The sequence below is a fragment of the Lissotriton vulgaris genome, chromosome 5 (assembly GCF_964263255.1).
Source record: "Lissotriton vulgaris chromosome 5, aLisVul1.2, whole genome shotgun sequence".
In the NCBI taxonomy this organism is placed as follows: Eukaryota; Metazoa; Chordata; class Amphibia; order Caudata; family Salamandridae; genus Lissotriton; species Lissotriton vulgaris.
In genome coordinates this window covers 38739240-38761499 of record NC_141693.1, presented here as the reverse complement: position 1 = coordinate 38761499, position 22260 = coordinate 38739240, and the positions used below count along the sequence as shown (strand labels likewise).

Here is a 22260-nt window from a genome sequence, read left to right as displayed (position 1 = left end):
CCCCCAGCCCTGTCACTCGAACTCCAGACAAGGAATACACAACCTAGCAGAGGCAGGCTTAGATAGTAAGACAAAAAATGCCTACTTTCTAAAAGTGGTATTTTCAAACACAGAATGTTAAACCAACTTCACTAAAAGATGTATTTTATCATGCATAATAAACTCGAATTTCTACCATGTTCCCTGAGTCAGTTAGGATTATAAGATGTAATAATCTAACTGTCCATTCTGGCCTATGAGAGAACAGTTACCCTTGCAATAGTGAAAAACGAAAATGGCTGTAATTCACTACTAGGACATGCCACACACACCAGGGCATGCCCTACCTTATACTTATAATGCACCCTGCCTTTGGGCCTACCGTAGGGGTGTCTGATATGAAGAAAAGGTAAGGTTTAGGGACTGGCAAGTGGGTGCACTTGCCCAGTTAGCATGACAGTACCAGACTGCAGATAGGCTCTGCAATGGCAGGCCTTAGACACACTTTTACAGGCTGCTTCTGTGGATGGCACAACCAGTGCTTTAAGCCCACTAGCAGCACTTGGTTAACACGCCCTGGTCACACTCAGTGCACTGTATTAGAATCTGATAAGTAAACCAAATCAGCCAATCATGGAATCACTAATCCATACAACAATTTATAATAGGGAGAGCATATGCACTTTAGTACTGATCAGCAGTGGTTAAGTGCCCAGAGTCATAAAACCAACAAAAATAGGTCAGACAAAATACAGGAGGAAGGCAACAAGTTCAGGGATGAGCCAGTCAAACATCAATGTTCAATCAAGTATAAAAGTATGGATGAATGTAGGGTCATTGATTGCCACCAACTCTCTGGAAGCCGTGCAGCACCACAACTAGCCCCAGAATCTATTTAACCCCTAAGGGGGAGGAGTAAGACTGCACCCGCGTGCTCAAAGCGTGCCAAGGATCACCGCGGCGTGGGATGCACCACCGTCTCGCCAGGAGCCATGCAGCACCACCCAGGGGGGACTACTAGCCCCAGAATCCACTCAACTCCCAGGGGGAGGAGTAAGACTGCAACCGCACACTCAAAGCGCGCCAACAATCACCCTGACACAGGACACGCACTGGCTGTCAACGGCAGGAGGAGGCTGGGCTGGGCTGGGCCCCCTCTCTTGGTCTCATTACACTGTGAGTGGAGGTGTTGTTCTGGATATTATCTGAACTGTATGTGTTACTACTAACAATAGCTACTGGTCGCTGAAATTTGTGGTCATCAAGAAAGTTACTAGTGGGACGTTGCATGCAGATTGGATGTTAAAAATGGTGAAAAGGAAATTACCCAGTACTAAATTAGAGGAACAGTTTAGCAATCCAAAAGATGTAAAAATTACCCTGCTAAACTACCTCACGGGCGCAGTGTGCACCATTGAAAAACAGATCTCCACAGTAGAAGAGTCATTAAGTGTAGAATCGAAGAGGCTAACAGGGAATAGTCAAGAAAAAACTATACCTGTTAAAGGGACAGTGGAGGAATGCCCACCAGAAAACCCGAGTCTAGGGCAAAGTAGAAATGGTTGCATTCAAGTTGTTATTGATGATATAGATGATGTCTCAAACAGTGATCAAGATACTGATACCCTACCCCCCAAAGACCGAAGTAACCCAAAGCTGTCAAAGAACCCCAAAACTATCCAGGTAGAAACATATCAGGCCCCCTCTGTGAATGGCCTGTCTAAGACTATTCTGATTAAACAACAAGGGAAAAGGGTAGCTGACTGACCCAAAAGGGAAAAGACAATGTTCCACATTCAAAAAATAAATGCAACGCACAATCCATTACTGATAGTAAAAAAAATGAAAATCTATTTACAGAGCTAACAAGTTATGTTAAATACTTTATAGGCAGTCTGGAAGCTAGATTAGACTGAATCGAAATAGGTCTAGAGAAGGTTATTAAAAACCAGAGCACTATACTACAGAATGAGAGCCCACGCAAACCAGGCATTATTAATAGCGCATTTACCATAACTAGATGCCAAAGCCCAAATTCTACTGATAACTCTTCAGGAACGGCCAGAAGAACAGCTAAAAGGGGTGGGGTACAAAAGAATGTCGCTGTATGCACACATAGTAGCACTACAAGAGAGGCTGGAGCGCCACGCATGTTAGGGAAGAGAACACCAGAGAGACATCAGGGGGGTAGTCTAGCATGTGATCTCAGGGGGGTAGTCTAGCATGTGAAACGCAAATAAGACCATGCTCAATTACACCTACTCCCATGAAAGCCAACAACATGTATATAACCTAGATCTTCACCCGGCAGCAACCCCCTTTGCAGTGATTTTGGCAAATGTCCCCGATCCCCAGCCAGGAAAAGTTGAAACATGGATCACATTGAGGAAAAAGGCCATTCACTGCCTGCGGAGCGGAGAAGGTCTGACTACGGAAATGTTTAGGGCTTTTAAGATGGTAAGGCATGTACCTTGGGTAGGAAAAGGTAGAAAAACATTTGTAGGGGGATTGTGTTGTTCTCTCCTTTGGTTTACCCTCCCTGGTTAGGGAAGTGTTGAAAAGAGTAGGAGATAAAAACATCACTGATACAGGCATAAATGTCCTCGCTTTGGGCTTCTTTTATCAACCCAATTGGATTAACAGGCACAATGAGAGTCGTCCAAGAGCATAGAGTACTGCCCAAATGTACTATAACCTGGAGGTGTCAAAGAGATTTGGGCCCCTCCAATCACTAGATGAGAACGATTGACTACCTGTAAATAGAGAACAGATGTTTGATGTGAGGGACTATGATAACTTAATGGACTATGAGGCACGTAGGACCAATCATAAAAAAGACCCAGAAGACAGGTATGAGGGAGAACATGGATATAAAGGAAGGAGATATTGGGCCGGGGCCTAGAACCAGTGGACCATTAAAGTTAAGTCTGGCCAGTGTCCCAAATCGGGATGAGAGTATGGGGCCTGAGCGGGCTTGTCAGACCAACTCTCCCCCGGAAATAATGATTCCGGACAAACAGATTTCTCAGAAGGTTATTAGTGTGTTCTTTTGGAATATAGCAGGCCCCCGGAGTAAAGAAAATAACTTAGCTTGGCCTGACTTTATGGATACATTTGAAATCCTGTGTTTCCAGGAGACCTGGTTGGCAGAGGAAGTCCACATTGAAGGATGTAAGACATACCACACACCAGCAATACACTCAAAATATGGCAGACACAAGAGGGGGCTTTGCCTTTACATTACAAATCTGCTGGAGGTACAAAATATTACCCTAATAAAATCTGCTATTTATTACCAGATAGTATCGATACATGTTGACCCAAATTGTATTTTAACTGTAATACAGGTTTACAATAATATAGAGAAGGGCCAGCTGGGGGACATTTTAAGACAGCTTAGTGATGATGTTGGTAAATTATGGATTCCAAAAGATACAGATATGATTACTATCTGGGGGTAGATTTTAATGTTAACCTATGCTCAAAAGCAGGGCTAGATGTCTTTGGCTTAACGTCAGAAGAGGACGACCCACTAACACATTTTGATCATTCAGAAAGGGAGGAAAAATTCCATGAATTTCTGTTTTCTCACGACTATGGTTTTGCAAACCGGTTGTGTACCCCTAGAGTGAACTTTGACTATACCTTTATAGGCAGAGGCTTCCAATCTATAATAGATTTTATAATTGTTCCAAATTGTTATGCAAACTGGGTAGCAAATGATAAAATCCACTCAAATGTCATGAGTGACCACTTGCCCCTAAGTATTGACATAGCACTGTCAGACGTCATTGATCAGCAAATAAATAATAAATTGGTCTGGACCCAGGGCGTATCCATCTCCCGTCAAAATGGATACACCTTGCATTGGGACAGTTGTGACTCGGTCGAGCTGAATAAGCAAATCAGATCTAAGGCTTATGACTCAATTTTAGTATGCTTGCAGGGAGGTACCACTCACGAAAGAACCTTGAATGCCTTTTCAAAGATTACTTTGACTATTCAAAATCTGCTCAGAGTTGAAAATAAGGGCACACGAAATCGCAAAAATGGGTGGTTTGATTCAAATTGCTCCAACTCATACTCTTGATTAAAAGAGGTCCTTCATAGGACAGAGAGACCAAGGCGAGATTAGAGAGTGTAGAAAGTGTTATAATTTGGCACGAAGAACCCGAAAGAAAGAGATCAAAAATCAAGCATGGGTGGCACTCTACGAAGCATCACTGAGTAAAGATTATTCTATATTTTGGTGGACAGTGAACGCGCTGTTTTTTAAAACCAAAGATGCCGCGCTAATAGCGGTCTCAAAAGACGGAAAACATGGGTAGACTTTTTATCAAAGGTCTATAGCACCCAGGTGAACGAGGAAATCACTCCTGACCTTCTAACTCAACAGATGGAAAACTCTACTACTTTCTCACTCATTGATCTCCAAATCACCCATGATGAGGTAATTGGGGCAATAAATGTAAGCAAGGGTGGTAAGGCCCCAGGGCCCGATGGGCTACCCATTGACCTATTTAAATCAATCAATCAATCAATCAATCAATCAATAAATCAATCAATACATTTGTAGAGCGCGCTACTCACCCGTGAGTGTCTCAAGGCGCTGAAGGGAGGGAGGGGTGCCGATATTGCTCGAATAACCAGGTCTTGAGGTGTTTCCTGAAGGTGAGATGGTCCTGGGTCAGTCGTAGGTGTGCGGGGAGGGAGTTCCATGTCTTGGCTGCCAGGTAGGAGAACGATCTTCCTCCGGTAGTGGTTCTGCTAATCCGTGGGATGGTGGCGAGGGCGATGCTGGTGGAGCGGAGCTGGCGGGTGGGGGTGTAGAACGAGAGGCGGTTGTTGAGGTATTCGGGGCCCATGTTGTGGAGCGCTTTGTGTGCGTGGGTGAGCAGTCTGAACATGATCCTCTTGCTGACGGGGATCCCGTGCAGGTTTCGCAGGTGGGCGGATATGTGGCTGTGGCGAGGGATGTCAAGGATGAGTCGTGCGGAGGCGTTTTGTATGCACTGAAGGCTTTTCTGAAGTTTGGCTGTGGTTCCTGCGTATAGGGCGTTCCCGTAGTCCAGTCGGCTAGTGACGAGGGCCTGGGTGACCGTCTATCTGGTTTCAGTGGGGATCCAACAGAAGATCTTTCGGAGCATGTGCAGGGTGTTGAAACATGAGGACGAGACTGCGTTGACTTGCTTGGTCATCGTTAGGGAGGAGTCCAGGATGAATCCCAGGTTGCGTGCGTGGTCCGTGGGTGTTGGTGCGATGCCCAGCATCGTGGGCCACCAGGAGTCGTCCCAGGCGGATGGGGATTGTCCGAGGATGAGGACCTCTCTCTTGTCCGAGTTGAGCTTCAGACAGCTGTGCTTCATCCATTCTGTGACATCTTTCATTCCGTCCGGGAAGTTAGTTTTGGCGGTGAGAGGGTCTTTGGTGAGGGAGAGTATCAGTTGGGTGTCGTCGGCGTAGGAGATGATGTTGATGTTGTGTTTGCGTGCGATGGTGGCGAGGGGGCTCATGTAGATATTGAAGAGGGTTGGGCTGAGTGAGGAGCCCTGGGGTACGCCGCAGATGATCTTGGTGGCCTCGTAGCGGAAGGGAGGGAGGCGTACTCTCTGGGTTCTGTCGGAGAGGAACGATGTGATCCAGTCTAGGGCCTTTCCTTGGATCCCAGTGTTGTAGAGGCGGGTTATTAGGGTGCGGTGGCAGACGGTATCAAAGGCTGCCGAGAGGTCAAGGAAGATGAGAGCGGCTGTCTCTCCGTTGTCTATCAGGTTCCTGATGTCATTGGTGGCTGCGATGAGGGCCGTCTCGGTGCTGTGGTTGGCTCGAAATCTGGACTGGGATGGGTCGAGCGAGTTGTTTGCTTTGAGGAATGCAGTCAGCTGTTTATTGACGGTCTTCTCGATGACTTTAGCCCGGAAGGGGAGAAGAGAGATGGGGCGGAAGTTCTTGAGGTCTTTGGGGTCCGCTGTTGGTTTCTTCTGAAGGGCGTTGATTTCTGCGTGTTTCCAGCTGCCAGGGAAGGTGGCTGACGTGAAGGAGCTGTTGATGACTTTCCGGAGGTGGGGTGCGATAATGGTGTCGGGTTTGTTGAAGATATGATGAGGGCATGGGTCGGAGGGGGTGACGGAGTGGATGGTGTTCATGACGTGGGTGGTGTCTTCAGTGCTGATGGGGGTCCTTGCGCTGAGGCAGGTGGAGGGGGCCGTTGGTTTGGTGGCTGGAGGTGGAGTCTGGGGTCCGAAGCTGTCGTGTATATCTGCGATCTTGCTGTAGAAGAATGTGGCGAGGGAGTTGCAGAGGTTTTGCGACGGTGTGATGTCGTTGTTGCTGGCGCTGGGGTTGGAGAGCTCTTTGACGATGCTGAAGAGTTCCTTGCTGTTGTGGGTGTTGTTGTCCATCCGCTCTTCGAACGATGTCCTTTGGTGGTGCGGATCACCTGGTGGTATTCGCGGGTGGCGCTCTTGAGAGCTGTCATGTTTTCTGATGTCCGTTTGTGGCGCCAAGCTTTTTCGAGGGTTCGGCATGGTTTCTTTGTGATTTTGAGGGCGTCTGTGAACCATGAGGTCTTTCTGTTGCTAGTCTTGCCTGGGGGTTTCTTCAGTGGAGCGAGGTCGTCGGCGCAGTTGGTGACCCACTGTGCGAAATTGTGTGCTGCGTCGTTGGTGTCAGGGGTGTCGACAGGTGGGTTCTGGCTCAGCGATGTGGTCAGCTGGTCTGTGGTGACTTTGCTCCAGCATCTGCGGGGGATCTGTAGCATGTGGTGGTGGGATGTTGTCTTCTTGAAGGTGAAGTGGATGCAGCTGTGGTCGGTCCAGTGTAGCCCGGTGGAGTGGCTGAAGGAAACGTTGTTGCTGGTGGAGAAGATTGGGTCGAGCATGTGGCCAGCGAGGTGGGTGGGCATGTCCACCAGTTGCTTGAGTCCGAGGTTGGCGAGGTTGTCGAGCAGGGTGGTGGTGTTGTTGTCGTTGTTTTTCTCCAGGTGGAAGTTCAGGTCCCCTAGGAGGATGTACTCTGGTGAGGCTAGGGCGCGTGGTCTGATGAAGTCGGCGATGGTTTTGCTGAATTGTGTCCGTGGGCCCGGGGGTCTGTAGATGAGCGTTCCTCTGAGGGTGGTCTGGGGGTCGTGTGGATCTGGAAGTGTAGGTGTTCGGCGGCGGCGGTGAGTGTGTCTTCGGCGTTGGTCGTGATGCTGATGGTGTTCCTGTAGATGAATGCGATTCCTCCTCCAGTTTTGGTCCTTCTGGGTGATTTTGTAGCTGTCCGGGATAGCTATGGCGATGTCGGGGGCCGAGGAGGCGTTCATCCAGGTTTTCGTGAGGAAGGCGATGTCGGGTGCTGTTGTATCAAGGAGTTCCCAGAGTTTGACCGCGTGTTTGTGGATGGAGTGGGTGTTGAGGAGGATGCACTTAAGGTGGTTGTTGCTGTCGTTGCTGTGTTCGGTGGGCGGGGTGCAGGTTCGGAAGCAGGTGAATTTGCAGGCTTGGCAGGTGAAGGGTCCGTGGGTGCGCCTCGTGGTGGCTCAGTGGCAGGCGGCAGGTCATCCGGTGTTGAGTGCGATGAGGGTGGCTGTGTCATATCTCAGTCGGGTGCCCTGGCATCGGCTGGGGCCAGGGGTTCTGGCACTGGGCGTTGCGCCTTCGGCGCGCCCGCTGCATGCGTCCGCTGTGCGGCCTCCATATGAGGGTCAGAGGGAGGGAGGAGCAGCTGGGAGGTGGGAGCGGGGCGGCCAATGGGAGATGAGGGGGTGGGGCTGCAGGGACGCAGCGGCGGGAAACAGAGACAATACCAGTGGAGACGCAGGCGAGGCGGGCTGATCACGGGCGGCGGCAGCAGGGAGTCACAGGTCACACAGGGGGCTGAGTGGTGGTGAGGGGAGCAACCTGCCTGGTGACAGGGTCAGGGTCAGGGTCAAAGGTCGCTCTCTCTACCGCTGCACGGCCTCAATATGAGGGTCAGAGGGAGGGAGGAGCAGCTGGGAGGTGGGAGCGGGGCGGACAATGGGAGACGAGGGGGCGGGCCGCAGGGACGCAGCGGCGGGAAACAGAGGCAAGGGGACAGCAAAGGAAGGGGGCACAGGGGGGAAATGGGCCAAACGAGCAGAGAGGTGAAATGCACAAGGCAAGGATGAACACAGAGGAAGGGGGTACAAAAGGCAAAATGCAAGTGGGCACAGAGGAAGGAGACAAAGACAATACCAGTGGAGATGCAGGCGAGGTGGGCTGATCACGGGCAGCAGCAGCAGGGAGTCACAGGTCACACAGGGTGCTGCGTGGTGGTGAGGGGAGCGACCTGCCTGGTGACAGGGTCAAAGGTCGCTTTGAACCTGAAATCTATCCCAATACTCTGGTCACCACTGATAACAAGTGTCCTTCAAGCTAGTTGCACGAAGGGCTTTATGAAGACCTGGTTGAAGTCAGTAATAATGCCGATTTAAAAAAAAAGGGAAACGGGAAAACCCGGCGTTTTATCACCGGAGGTCCCTAATTGATTGAAGGTAATGGGAAGGGTCGTCCTGAACAAATTACAAACCTCGGCAGACGAGAACAATATAATAAGTGATGTGCAATATGGTTTTAGACAGGGGTTAGAGACAAATGAGCATGTTTTAAATCTTAATATGATAATAGGAAAGTACACTCAGGCTAAGGGTGGGAATCTTTATGTGGCATTTGTAGATCTTACAGCCGCATTCGACTGTGTCATACATAATAAACTGTGGACCATCCTAAAAAATCTGAAGATCGACCCGGTACTGGTCCAGTTTTTAAAACAATTATATTCTGGGCCACTGACAAGGTGCGCTATGGTTCCAAAGGGGAATGTACCGCACCATTTACAGTGGATAGGGGCTGAGACAAGGTTGTGTTCTTGCGCCGTTCCTTTTCACTCTATATACCAATGCTCCGGAACAGAAGCTTGAAGGAACGAACACCAGGGAGAGCCAATCCATTAAGTGGGCCGGACAGATGTGCTCCGTCCACCCTGTTTAACCAATCCACAACACATCCCAATAGGGGAGCGCATCGATGTGGTCACTGCACAAGAGGACTTGTGCAATCTCCAATACCCGACTGTCAGCAAATACGCCAGATTTCAAGGCATCCCATGCACGGGTATCACGGTTACACTCCTGGTCATGGGCCAACAGGGGGGGGCACACACAAGTCATAATCCAGTTCAGCTACCGTTGTGTTGAATAGGCAGACATCCATGGGCCCCTCAAATATGCATGATCAACAGTGGAACCTGGGCTGGATGCAGGTGACGTACGTAAGACTGAAGCTCAGACGGTAACTGATGCACAAGACTGCCAGTGGCAATGCTCCCAACAGATGCAGGATACGTGCTCTGTACAGTTCCACGTGATGGGGGTTGTGCATGTGCCTGGGATGTCCTGCCATTGTATTGATGGGTCTTGTAGAACAAGCACTCTTCTGATCTGCGGCAGTTATGTGGATGATATGTCACAGCACAGAGCAATGAGTCATATGTGTGTGCAATGATTGGACGTATGGGTTGTTGTGTATGTAAGTGTCAAGGGCTTCAGATGCAAGTGTACCTCTTGCAGGGACTTCCGTGTGTGTGGTGTGGATACGTTTGTCTTTCATTAGCTCTTTGCGTGGTGAGGGAGTCGTAATAATCTGGTATGGTATCTCTCTCAGGGGCGCTAGCCGCATTCAAGACCAAGGTAGGAGGTGCAAATGTCCTTCTGCCTTATGTATTGAGACAAAGGAGCTTTCATCCCTAATATTAGTCTGGAAATGTGATGTAACTTTCGTGCTACAATCGAGGCCAGGCCTTGGCCTTATGGTGCACCAATAGGGATACACACACAACAATTGGAATGTATAAGCCAAGAGCCCGATTGGCCTTGTGCTCCTTGTACAATGTCTCTCCCTCTCTCTCTTTCTCTCTCTACCTCTCTGTCACTCCCTCTTTCTCTTTCTCTCTCTCTCTCGCTCTCCCTCTCTCACTCTTTATCTCTATCTCTCTCTCTCTCTCTTTCTCTCCCCCTCTCTCTCTTTCTCTTTATCTCTCCATCTTTCTCTCTCTCTCTCTCTTTCTCTTTCTCTCTCGCTGTCTTTTGATGAGCGCATGACACTCATTCTTATCTTGAATATTGTCTTGCAGGCTGTGACCTACAAATTGTCCAGGGAAGACCCGCCATGACTCTTCTAAATAGTTGTTTTGAGTTAAATTTGAATGTAATATTTTGTTTGGAATTTTATTGATGAATGAATGATTCTCCTTTTTCTGACCACACATGACTGTTAATTGTTGTAATTGTGCAACATCATGGGAATTGTTTTGTTCATGATTTTTTAATGTTTATGTGAAATATCTTTTTCTGGGGGGTGAGGGGGGGGGCGTGCCCGGGGTAGGGCCACGGGGGAGGACGGAGTGGGGTCCTGGGGGTGGTGGCGTTGGGTGTTGTGGCCCTCTGGGGTGTCCGAGCTGCATGACCAGTGTCTCCATTGCTTGTGTTGGTCTTCAGATGTGGCTCTGGGCTGGGCTCCCTTTCATGCTGCAGGTAGTTGTCCTGCTTACCACCAGTAAAAGGCAGATGTTAAATCCCTGCTGTTAACGCGCCTTATCGCATGTTTTGTGTTGTTATCGCAGATCGGGCTGGTCATTGAGAATGTTGTGAAGTGGTGTTGTCGCTGTTTTTTTCACGGGAACTCCTCAGTCAGTCAGTCAAAGTTCTTTAGTTCAATTAATTAAAATCATAAAAGACAATACAAAATCATCTTCCGCATGGTAAAATTATATAAAAGATTAAGAACACATTTGATTCTTACAATTCATATAAACAAGATTTAAGATACTTTAAAACAGTATAAAATGTACGAGAGTTCCTTATCTAACGGCAATTTGAATCCAGTATAAAGTGCATCATTTGTTATCATTTAGTATATCAATTAATGGCCATAACCCCATTTGAACCTGCACAATGATTACAGTTAAAGAAGTCTCCTTTTGTTTAACCGAGCTGCTGCCAACAAAAAACTGGCTAAACTATAGGTAACCTGGACAGAACTAAGCATTTGTAAATATAGGAGGGCAGGCCTTACTTGTACAAAACCAGATTCCCACAGAATTGGATTAAAACATTTTTTACACGCCACCAAGTAGTGCTCGCAGAACATTACCAAGTGGAGCGTATCCTGTAAGGAAAAGCTGTCACAAGTACATGGTGGTGTGTCTTCTGGTTTCCCCCATTTATGATATATACCTAATGTGAGATGAATAAGGTTGAACCGGAATCTGACCAAAAGAAAGCAGTGGAAGGGCTTGGTGACATACTTCAGATACGGTTCAATCACTGGGGAGATTAATAAACCGTAAATGGATCTCACCATAGGTTTTCTAAGTTCTTCCTCCTCCCTTTCCGCCTCCAGCAGGTTGCGAAAATTATGCTTGATCCACCCTATGTCCTCCTTCTTAATGCCCTGTGGCGATGAATACATTTCTGGTCGGCCCAACCTGCCGCATGCCGCTCTGACATACGACAGCCTTGGGACCCTATCCGCCTTCTCAAGGGCAACACAATCCTTCAATATCAGGTGGTTAAGAGTGATCTCTTCGGTCAGCCAGATTTTGACCCAACGAATAAACGGAGCGATTTTCAAATAGTCTGAGACATAACCCAGTCCCACTTCACAGTGTATAGAGAATGTGGGGGATGATTGCGGGAGTGACAGAAGGGATCTGAGGAACCTATTTTCTGCAGTTTGTATCTTAGACGATACTACGTAACCCCAGATATCCGAACCATAGGAGGCAATTGCTAAACACTTTCATTTATAAATCTTTAGCATTGCTTTCATGGGTCTTGCTCCCAATCTCTTGGAGAAGTTCAAAAGAGCTGTAGTAGATCTTGCTACTACGTTGCTCTTTAGCTTCATCTGAGGGCCCCAGTTCCCCTTCTCGTCAAATAGAACTCCCAAGTAGGAGAAAAACGGCACCCTCGACATTTCGGTACCGTTGCACGTGAAGGTTTTAACCTTCATGTTTTTATTCCGTGCTCCGGCAACCATTACATGGGATTTTGTGGTATTAACCTTTAAATCCAGGGCTTCCATAAAACTGCCAAAGTGATCCAACAGACTCTGTAGGCCCATGCCCGTGCGTGCAAGTAGGATGGCATCATCCGCGTACAGGAGGACCGGGATACCCGACCCACCTATACGCGGAATATCCAGTGTAGCCAAGTCCATTGATTTTTCAAGGGCATTGATGTAAATAGTAAAAAGAAGAGGTGCCATCATACAGCCTTGTCTGACCCCCCTTCTAGAGCTAAATTGCCCAGTACACCGGCCTTCCCTCGTAACCCTGACAGAGGCGGACAGGTCCTGAGGAAGATCACTTAAAAAATTGACCAAGGACGCCTCCAAACCCATCTCCCGCAAAATAAACCATAATTTTGAACGGTTAACTAAATCAAATGATGACGATAGGTCCATGAAACCCAAATATAAAAGTCCCTCCTTCACGACAGTGTATTTACTTATAAGGAAGTATAAATTTAAACATTGGTCCATGGTACCCCTGTGTGCTCTAAAACCATACTGGAGGTTGGAGAGGACCCCCCTATCTGTAAGCCAATCCCCCAATCTCTGTAAAATGACCCTGCCCAAGATTTTAACTGCAGAGTCCAACAATGAGATTGGCCTATAACAGGCGGGGTCCCCTCTATTCAACCTTTTTTAAAAATAGGAACTATGACCGAAGTGGACCAAGAGGACGGGAAACCCGCAGTGGACACCGCGTTAAACACATTGGTCAGAATTTTTGCCCAAAATTGTGGATACAGGATGTACAAATCTGCAGGAACCCCATACGGGCCTGGAGCCTTATTTCTGATTGTCTCTTTAATCGTCCTTTCTACCTCAGCCAAGTAGAACCTGACGGGCATAGCATGCCGAACAGTAGCAAAGTCGGCAAATACTGGACCCCTCTGATCTAAAATGCTTTTAAAGTGTACAAGCCAACTCTCATCCGGGATCACACAGTCCATGTCCAGATTCTCCTGGTCCGAGAAGAACGGCTGATTAATAACAGCCCAGAATTTCCTGCTGTCCCTTCTCACATCCATGGATTGCAGGTTTTCCCAAGCCTCCTCCTTAATTTGACGCTTGCGTGTTATAATTGCAATTTTGTACTCCATACGGAGATCAGCAACTAGGGCTCTATTCCTCGGTCTATGTTTAAGTGCCTTAAGTAAGGCACCGTGAGCAATTGAACAGTTTTTGTCGAACCATTTATAGGCCCTCCTGTGTGGGCGGTGTCGCCAGCCTCTAGATCTTTGGAGATCTGCTTACACACTGCTACATAAGCATCAACAACATCAACTCCTGCAGCAGTGTCATCCAAGCAGACAGCCAGGTTGGCCTCAGATTTAAGTGCGAGTTCCTCAAAGAAAGCTTCTGTGACAACCCTGTTCCATTTAATCCGTCTCCCCTAGTCTGTGGTCGACAGATGCCTAGGCGCCCCCCCTCTTAAGTCATTCTGGTTCCTGAAAATTACAAAATCAACTCCCAGCAAAACGGGGTTATGGTCGCTGAAAGTTGAAGTCACTACGCTATAGACCATAGTTTTGGCCAAGACACCAGGGGATAAAAAAATTGAATCAATAACGGTGTTTGCCCCTCTTCCTATAAAGGTAGGAGCTCTCGCCTCACCATTACCAATACCTGGTTCAAATAGATTCATATTGGAGAGGAGAACTTCGAGGGCCTCTCCCTCCTTACTGTGCTCAAAGTGGGGCACCCCCTCACATGGTGACCCTCCATAAATGTCATTATAGCAGTCCCACAAGCAAGGATGTATAATAAAATCTCCCAGAAGAACCACCTCACCTCTGGGGCAGAAGAAAGATCTTGTTTATAGACTGACAAAAATTGCTCCAGGGCACTCAGATGCTCGTTCAAAGATGAGCCCTCCCTAGAGTTATAAAAATTAATAAGTAAAAATTTCTGCTGCTCGGAAATAATCCATTCAAATATGAGGAAGTTCATTGAGGCAGTTTCCAGTTTCTTAAAAGCCCCTACCAAATTCAGCGAAAAAAGAACGAGCAATCCCCCTTAAGGTCTTCCCACTAATCCAGGGACTGCAGGGATGGAGAAACTAAGATACCCGTGCAATAAAAAACTGGAATAGGTGTCCCAGGTCTCCTGGAGGGCAAGAATATCATACTGCTTAATGAACTCCAGCCAAATGGGATCCGTGGCTTTAGATCTAATGCCTGCCACGTTCCAGGTCAAGATTTTGCATATGGGCCTCTGGGGTCCTACCTCAACCCTCTCCTCTACCGAGCTGCAAGGTAGTCAATCGTTCGTGTCCATTGAGGCCAAGGGAGAGAAACGATTAGTGAAACCTATCTCTACTGAGGGTGGACCACCCTGCTGAGCAACAACAAATTTGTTGGGGGATCCCCTTTCTGCCCTCCCTGACAACTCTCGTGTAGACCTTTGTTGTGTGGTATTATAAGCCTGATAGTGTGACGGGCGCAAGATGGTGCGAGGGGGCCCTTCCTGATTTATCACAATGGTTTTCCTAATTGGCCTTGTAGGCCTATCCGGGGGATGAAAAAAGCCAAGAGGGAGAGGTCTAATACCATCATTTGTCAGGTCTGAAGCATCCCAGAACAGTCTTTGAGCGCTGGCCTGATTGTTGAAATTTACCTCTAGGCAATCCCCTGGAATATATTTTGGGTGACGCCCTACCCAGCTAACCTTCCTTGCCATGATGACGGTGCTTGTAATGTCTGTTCCTCCACTACTAAACTGGGAACAACATTCCCCGGCCAAAACCATGAGGTCATGGGTAGTCTCGCCTGGGCCAGCCCTTGCTGGGGGAACCCCTGTAAAAACGGGCACCAAAGGGGGCAGCCTCCGGAGGCAACTGCAGGCAACTATCCCTATAGAGAGCCGGCTTAACTCCATAGTTAATGCTCGGTGTCCCAACCCTCGTGGGCCCCTGTCCCTCCTGGACACCCCCATTAACCAGGCTTCTTTCCCTTAAAGCTTCTGGGGCCTTATTTATAGTTTTAGCCCTAGATTGAGTAACATTTAGATTTTGAGAGTTGACCAAGTTCTCCATTTGGCCTGATTGTTGTTTGAGAAAAACATACATTTTCTCACATTTGCCCAATAGTCCCGCTACACATACATTTAGAGTGTCCACAATGTCTTTAGCAATGGCCACCAGTGTGGGTTCAAGTCTTGATGTGAACAGGTCTTCTACAATGTTACAAACATGATCCCTTATGCTGGCATCCCGATAAGTAGCCTTGCTCTGTAGATTTTTCCTCTTAGAAGCTTTTATCAAAGACCTTCGCCTACGAGTATTCTTGAGGGGGGGGGCAATGGGGTTGTAACCTTTTGGGAGGGTTGAGAGTGCGGGGGACTTGAAGGAGCAATAAGGTACTCAATTGTGGAAAGGGTGTTTGCAATCACAATTGTAGGTTCCAATGGTACACTTGGGGTATAATGAGTTTCTAATACTGGGTCAGTGTTGGCAGAACCCAGCCCCAGTTCCTTCTCAGCATATGCTATTTCCTTGCTCAAAACACCACAGCAGAGGTCAAGTAAGAAATTATGGATTCCGATTTCCTGGAAATCTTAGCATGTTTACCTTCGTGTTCGCTCCGGCATAGCTGCTTTCTCTTCCCCATAGCGAGTGTTAGTGGGGTGGCCCAGCCCGGCCTCTGCCGTCCACGGACGGCCTCAGACGGTCCGCCCTTTGCCCGGGCTTAGCCCGGGATGCTCCCGCACGCGACTCGCGGGGCGAGAGGCGTTCCCTCCAGTTAAGGCGCCTCCGGGCGCGTCGATGTCGTCACAGCTGCGTCTGCAGCCTGGGCAGCTGGGTAGTGTAGTTTACCCGGCGGCGGCGCGATGTTCAGCACGGCCAGGCAAGGTTCCGTGTCCCTCACGGAGATGCAGTGGAAGGTAGATGCAAGGTGAAAGCCGCTGCCCTCACGGCGTACTGCTCTGAGTGAGCTGTGACCCCCGAGAGCTTTCGGCGCTCCCTCCAGTTAAGGCGCCTCCGGGCGCGTCGATGTCGTCACAGCTGTGCCTGCAGCCTGGGGCAGCTGGGTAGTGTAGTTTACCCGGCGGCGGCGCGATGTTCAGTGCGGCCAGGCAAAGTTCTGTGTCCCTCACGGAGATGTAGAGGAAGGTAGATGCAAGGTGTAAGCCGCTGCCCTCACGGCGTACTGCTCTGAGTGAGCTGTGACCCCCGAGAGCTTTTGGCGCTCCCTCCAGTTAAGGCGCCTCCAGGCGCGTCGATGTCGTCACAGCCGTGCCTGCAGCCTGGGGCAGCTGGATAGTATAGTTTACCCAGCGGCGGCGCGATGTTCCGCGCGGCCAGGCAAGGTTCCGTGTCCCTCACGGAGATGAAGAGGAAGGTAGAAGCAAGGTGTAAGCCGTTGCCCTCACGGCGTACTGCTCTGAGTGAGCTGTGACCCCAGGAACTCCTACTCTGCATCTCATTAGCTTTAGTTGCTGGTGTCATCTGTGGCGATGTTTTTTGTGGATGCTACCACAGGAAAAGGGGTGATATCGGCTGTGAGCACCAGCTTGTGAATGGTACGTAAAACTTATCACAACGTCTGCTGCACTAAAGTTGCGATAACTCGGCGATACGTCCTTGAGAATATGCCCCTAGGTATTTTCTATCACAGCTTAGCAGTGTGTGCAAGGCTAGAACATAAACCGTCACCAGCTGAAGGCCACATCTCCTCACTGCCACATAACATTTGCCTCAATACCCATGGCTGGAAGGCGCTCTTTATGCCTGATCCAATATCTGAGTTTCTATATTATCTGACGTCTGATTTTATCTTATCGTACTTTTCATTTTGAAAACAATGACAGGTTTTCAGACATTAAAGTAAGAATTGGACAAGACAATCGAGCAGCAAATGAGCCAACTCCTTTACCATAGTGACACTGTTAACATTTATAAACAATCCAGCACAGCAGGGACTTATGGTGCAGACATTCCTAATATTTCTAGATATCTCAAATACTTCTCACGTTCTAGCATAGGAAATGTATGCTACTGTAAGCCCTCTAAAGGACGCCACTGTTAAGAAGATGTTTTGTAACTTGTACCCTGTAATTTATACCCATCGCAAGAGGTTGTGTCATTTATATTGAACAGATTAAATAAACATGGGATTCAAAACTTAGAAATCACAGAAGGGGATTACTTTTTTATGCCTATTATAAGTAAAACTCCGAAGAGCTACAGTGAATGGGGAATACCCATCTCACAAGAAGGAAGTACCCAATATTACAACAAAGGTTTCCCTTATACTGCAGTATTTGTTATTTTGAGTGTGTCATGAAAAACAACTCAAAGGTCCAGGCATTCTGAGCCCTGTCGTGTGTGCTAATATGATACTCCGTCTGGGCTGCCCCCCTCAGAGTTGCAGCAGGAGCTGGAACATAAACAGCAACCGGCTGAAGGTCACTTCTCACTGCGGTTGCTCCGACTGAGGTTTCTGCCACCAGCCTGCATGACATCTGCCTCAATATCCCTGGAGGGAAGCTTCTATTTAGCTAAAGACTGATATCTGGTTTTTATAGTATTTGATTGCTGATTATATCAAAATGAGACAAATGCTCATTGTTGCAAATGCACTATTGTCGATCATCATAGTGAGAAGATATTGATAACATTTTGATACAATCCTAGACAGCAGGTGCATATGGTGCCGACATTTCTAGTATTTTTTCGCAGCTCTAAAACTTCACGCTTTCTAGAAAAAAAAATGAAAAAGACTAAAATTAGCCAAAAAAGTTGAAATTGTAGCGTCTGAAAGGACAACGTGATGGAAATAGGAAAGTCTGAATGGGATTGTCCCAGGTTTCCTGACACATTCCCCAACAGCTATGAACCACTGCGGAGCTCCTGATGGACCTCTCCAGGATCATTGCATGCTGACTATAGGTAAATAAAAAGAGTTTTCAAAGCCAGAAAGGGATACTGGAGCAGCAGCCTTTACCTCTTGGGCTGTTCTGGCCTGACAAAGTCAGTGTTTCTACCATAGCAGAGGGTGGGATCTATTTGTATCTCATGTCGAGCTCGATCCCGGAAAGGGAGGGAAGCCCGGAGTTGACCCTGGAGGTTCTGCACGCGGAGCTGTGGGATTGGCACCACCCGCACCCTGTGCTGCGCCATCCAACAGGCGAGGGGAAGTCGAAGAGCGACTGTGCTTCTTTGACTTCTTCCTGTGCTTCGACTTCCCTGACCCCGAGTGCAAAGACAACGACGAGGAGTGATGATGATGATGACTCCGCGACCGGTCCCTCGACCTCCCACGGGACCAGGACCTGGAGCGGCATGGAGCCAACTGCCCAGTCTCGAGTAACTTATGGGACGGCTCCCGCAAAGTCTTCGGGCATCCCTCGTACACCAGGTGTCATACGACTCGATAAAGAAGTTGACAAAAGTCGCAAAAAGATTAGTAAAAATTGTACTAGAGGTACCGCTCTTCCCTGATCTGCGCTGGCTAGCGCAAAAAAAGAAAGAACTGATGTCAGCGCACGAGTGCGGCGTCTAAGTAGCTACCGCAACGTCATCCCGGCAACCACGATGCAAATGACGATCGCGGAGCTGACAGACGCCACCTTCCGACGTGCAGGGGTACTGCTGACGAAAAAACTTTCCAGATCCAGTCTGACGCCTGGGGGTAATTCTAAGGTAAGGAATCTATAACTAACATGTTTCTTTCAGATTTACTTTTATATAAGATCTATTTATGATTGCTCAATTTATAAACTTACCTCTTTCTTTAATTAAATCACCTATAAGAGAAAATGTAGAGAAAACTAATTTAATTTTGTTTTCAGATGTGTAAAATATTTCATCATCAAATACTTTATTCAGAGTTTTCAACCATAAAAGTACATAAACATATACAGTACATATGCAAAACTAAAGATATACAAACTCAATTTACAACACAGTGCTGAGTCATGCCATTAAAAAATTTAAATGATCAATGGAAGTGTACCTTTAAATTGTAATAAATAAAATATTGTATAATTAGTTACAATTGGCATTTAAAAAGATGTGTAGGTAAAATACAACAAATAAAGGACACCGATGCTAAGGGTCATATAACAAATACATAGGTACTGGGAGACTGAGACAAAGAGAAAGCATAATCCGAAAGCCAATCACTCCAGCACCCTGTATCTGATGGACCTGCTCTAAGGAAGGTACTAGGATACCGCAAAGCAACTAACTGAGAGGATACTGTACAGAGGAACCGTGTGGCAACCTCTAGTAGACGGCATCCAAATTGCTTCCAAAAAGCGATGATCCATGTTTTTCTTGGCCAGGTATAACCAGAACAGAATAAAATAACGTTCACTAGTGACTCCTCTGGCTGTTGGCAAACTGGACACACAGTACTTATTAAATTTAAATGGTTCCACTTTGATAATAAAGACATTAATGGTAAAGTTTCCAGGAGGGATTTAAGGTAAAGGGACTTTGCAGCAAATGGGTTAATAAAATCCAAGAAGGGTTTAAATTGAAAATCAAGGTTAAAATTAAAAAAAAAAGAACTAAGCAACCCTTCGAACACATTCTGGAATTTGCTGGAATTTACATGGTCCCAGAATGCATCCTTAGGTGTAGTCTTGAATAGATAGGTCGGGGATGCCGAGTAGGCCCATGGGTTCCCTAAAGGCAATGTGTACTAGCAAAATTTGGACAAAAGATAACCACTTAATTTCACCATGACTGTCCAGTAATACTAGCTCCTCCAAGGGTCCACGATGGTCGGCAAGATCTGCATAGTGTTTCAACCTTCTCCAATAATGTAACAGCCTCAATTAGGTCTCATATGTCATTGAATTAAGGCCCAGATCTCGTCTTAATTGTATCAGCGGAGTATTATACAGGAGGTTAGTCAGTACTCTCTGAATGTATTCTCCTCTACCTCAAGTTTAGTCAGATTCCAAGTGCCCCATACTTCTGCCCCCTACAGGGCACTGCCCTCGGCTTTAACCCTGGACACCTAAAGGGGGGGGGCGTGGCTTTGAAGCCAACGATGGCGGACGCGTGAGTTGAAAGCTCCGCACCAGCCAGGTTAATTATCCTGAATATATAGATGACTCCACCAGGTCCCGGCGGCGCAATGCTGGGGGCCCACATCACGAGAACTATTAGAGGCTGCTGGCGTATGCTGACCCCAAGTACCTGCTGAGAATTTCCAAACAATCGTAACCAAGTGGAGATCGCTGCAGTAAAATGGCGGCCTGAGGAGAAACGGACTACAGAACATCGGACGGAGTCACCCGTACCGGCTGGCAGCGTTGACCGGCAGGCATATCCAATGGCCTGGAGGCACATTAAAGTAAAACGGACTACATCTGAAGTTGGTGTGATGCCGAGGCTGAGTTTGGGACTGTGAGATCGGCGAGCCTTGAAGTGCGCTCAGACATCACACGGGAGCTGAAAGCCCACAACGGGGAGCAGCGCTGCGGTCTCAGTGAAGAGCGGTGAGTGAAGTACAGGCACCGGGAGGATCGTCAGCCTTGGGGTAGCGAATGAGATGAGCGCTTAGCTGCGCAGTCAGAGAATTGGTTGGGTGCGCCATAGCTTGAAGAGAATGTAGCGGATAATAGACCGGCGGCCCACAGTCGGTGGGAAGCGTATGCTGGCTTGTGCAGAGCTTGCCCAGATTCCCATGGTTCCTGAGGCCTTGTGGAGTGGGGGGAGTCAGGATCGAGGAGCAGGGCCACCTGGACCTGCCTGAAGATGGCTAATATCAGACCTTCCCCCAGCAATTGAGAGGGTTGACAATCTGCACGATTGAGAGAGGTGTTGCTGCTCGACCTTCTCCCCTCACCGTGATTGGTGCCGTTCCATGAGAAGGGGGTTCCGTTCCCTGCACCGCCACCACGAACTGCAAAAACGGGTGAGCTTGAGTACCTTTGGGTTGGCCAGTGAGGTGGAGGAGGGAGTATCCTGGGGTGAGTAAGTTTGGAAATTGCATGAAGTACTTTTCTGCAGGATTTGGGCCCAAATTGTCACCCGTCGCCCTCCGCTGCTCATAGTCTTACTTGACGTTCCAGTCTGAGTGGGACAGACACACACAAACTGGCTGCTGTCTTGAGGTGGGACTGTTAAATTGCTCACCCTTACCCAAAGGCCCCCATGGACTAAAGGTCATTGGTTTGTATCCATCAGTGCGCTGTGTCGACATCAAATAGGGGTACTAGGTAGGTTGGAGTACACTTACTCCTGCGCATCAGACCCTCGCTGCACAGGTCGGAGACTTGACCACCAGAGTCAATGTCCTAGAAAGGCGGACACAGGATGCAGAAGGACGCATTAGGAGGAACAATGTAAGGGTCCTTGGACTTCCGGAAGGAGTGAAAGGATCGGACATGGCCCAATATCTGGAGACATGGCTCCGGGAGGTAGAGGCGCCTGAAGGACTCTATACTTTGGAGCGTGTGCACAGAGTGCCAGCCAGATCACCGGCTCCTGGGTGGCCACGCGAGCTGTGGTGGCCAAATGTCTCCATTTCTGAGACAGGAACCTACTGTTAAAGAAAGCACGAACAGCTCGGCCCTACAAAGTGGATAATAACAAGGTGTTCCTATTCTCGGACTACACCATGGAAATCCAGAGACTCCATACCTCCTTTTTGGAAGTAAAAAGAGCACTGAGGGTTGAGGGTATTCAGTATGCACTGATGTTCCCGGCTAAACTCAAAATAATGCTAGATGGGAAAACTCATTTCTATGAGGATCCCAAGACGGCCTGGGAATGGGTTGAGGCCTACAGAACAGAGGGTAATCCCAAACCGCGCTCGGAACACAGACCTGAATCGGTAACTCACGAGAAATGACTGAGGAGACAACAGACGATAGACCACAATGAAACCAAGTCCTTCTAAGACAGCAATAGAAAGAGCAGAAACACTGAAGGCCATGTCTGTCATGATACGTAGCAGAGACGCCTCCCTGGACAGGGACTCGAAAGCGAAATATAGAACTGAGAACTCTGAGACTGATGACTCACACGCTGATAGTGGTTCTATGCCTGTAGTGACTCCTCAAACGGCTGATGAGCTCATGTGACCTGTGATAAGTTTCTCTCTTTCTATTTTATGTTTCTGCTGTGTTGGGGAATGGTTGGGTGGGCATCTGGGTGGGCGTACCTGGGTGGGGTTAGAACGGCCCGCCAGGCTGTGACGCCTTCTTGCCTCTTTCACTATTAAATAAGCTGAGAGGGAAGACCACGCTTCCC

General features: G+C 48.1%; 1 protein-coding gene across 10 annotated transcripts in view; it reads right to left on the bottom strand.

Annotated features, from left to right (window-relative positions):
- Positions 1-22260, bottom strand: part of LOC147710070 (butyrophilin subfamily 3 member A3-like) — a 662391-nt gene that overhangs the window by 277674 nt on the left and 362457 nt on the right. For 9 of the 10 annotated variants that reach the window (XM_086920761.1, XM_086920762.1, XM_086920765.1 and 6 more), the window contains one exon: positions 18774-18794. The exons of the other annotated variant lie outside the window; for it this stretch is intronic. In XM_086920761.1, the coding sequence (XP_086776887.1) occupies positions 18774-18794 (21 nt within the window). The remainder of the gene's footprint in view (positions 1-18773; positions 18795-22260) is intronic. 10 annotated transcript variants of the gene reach the window in all.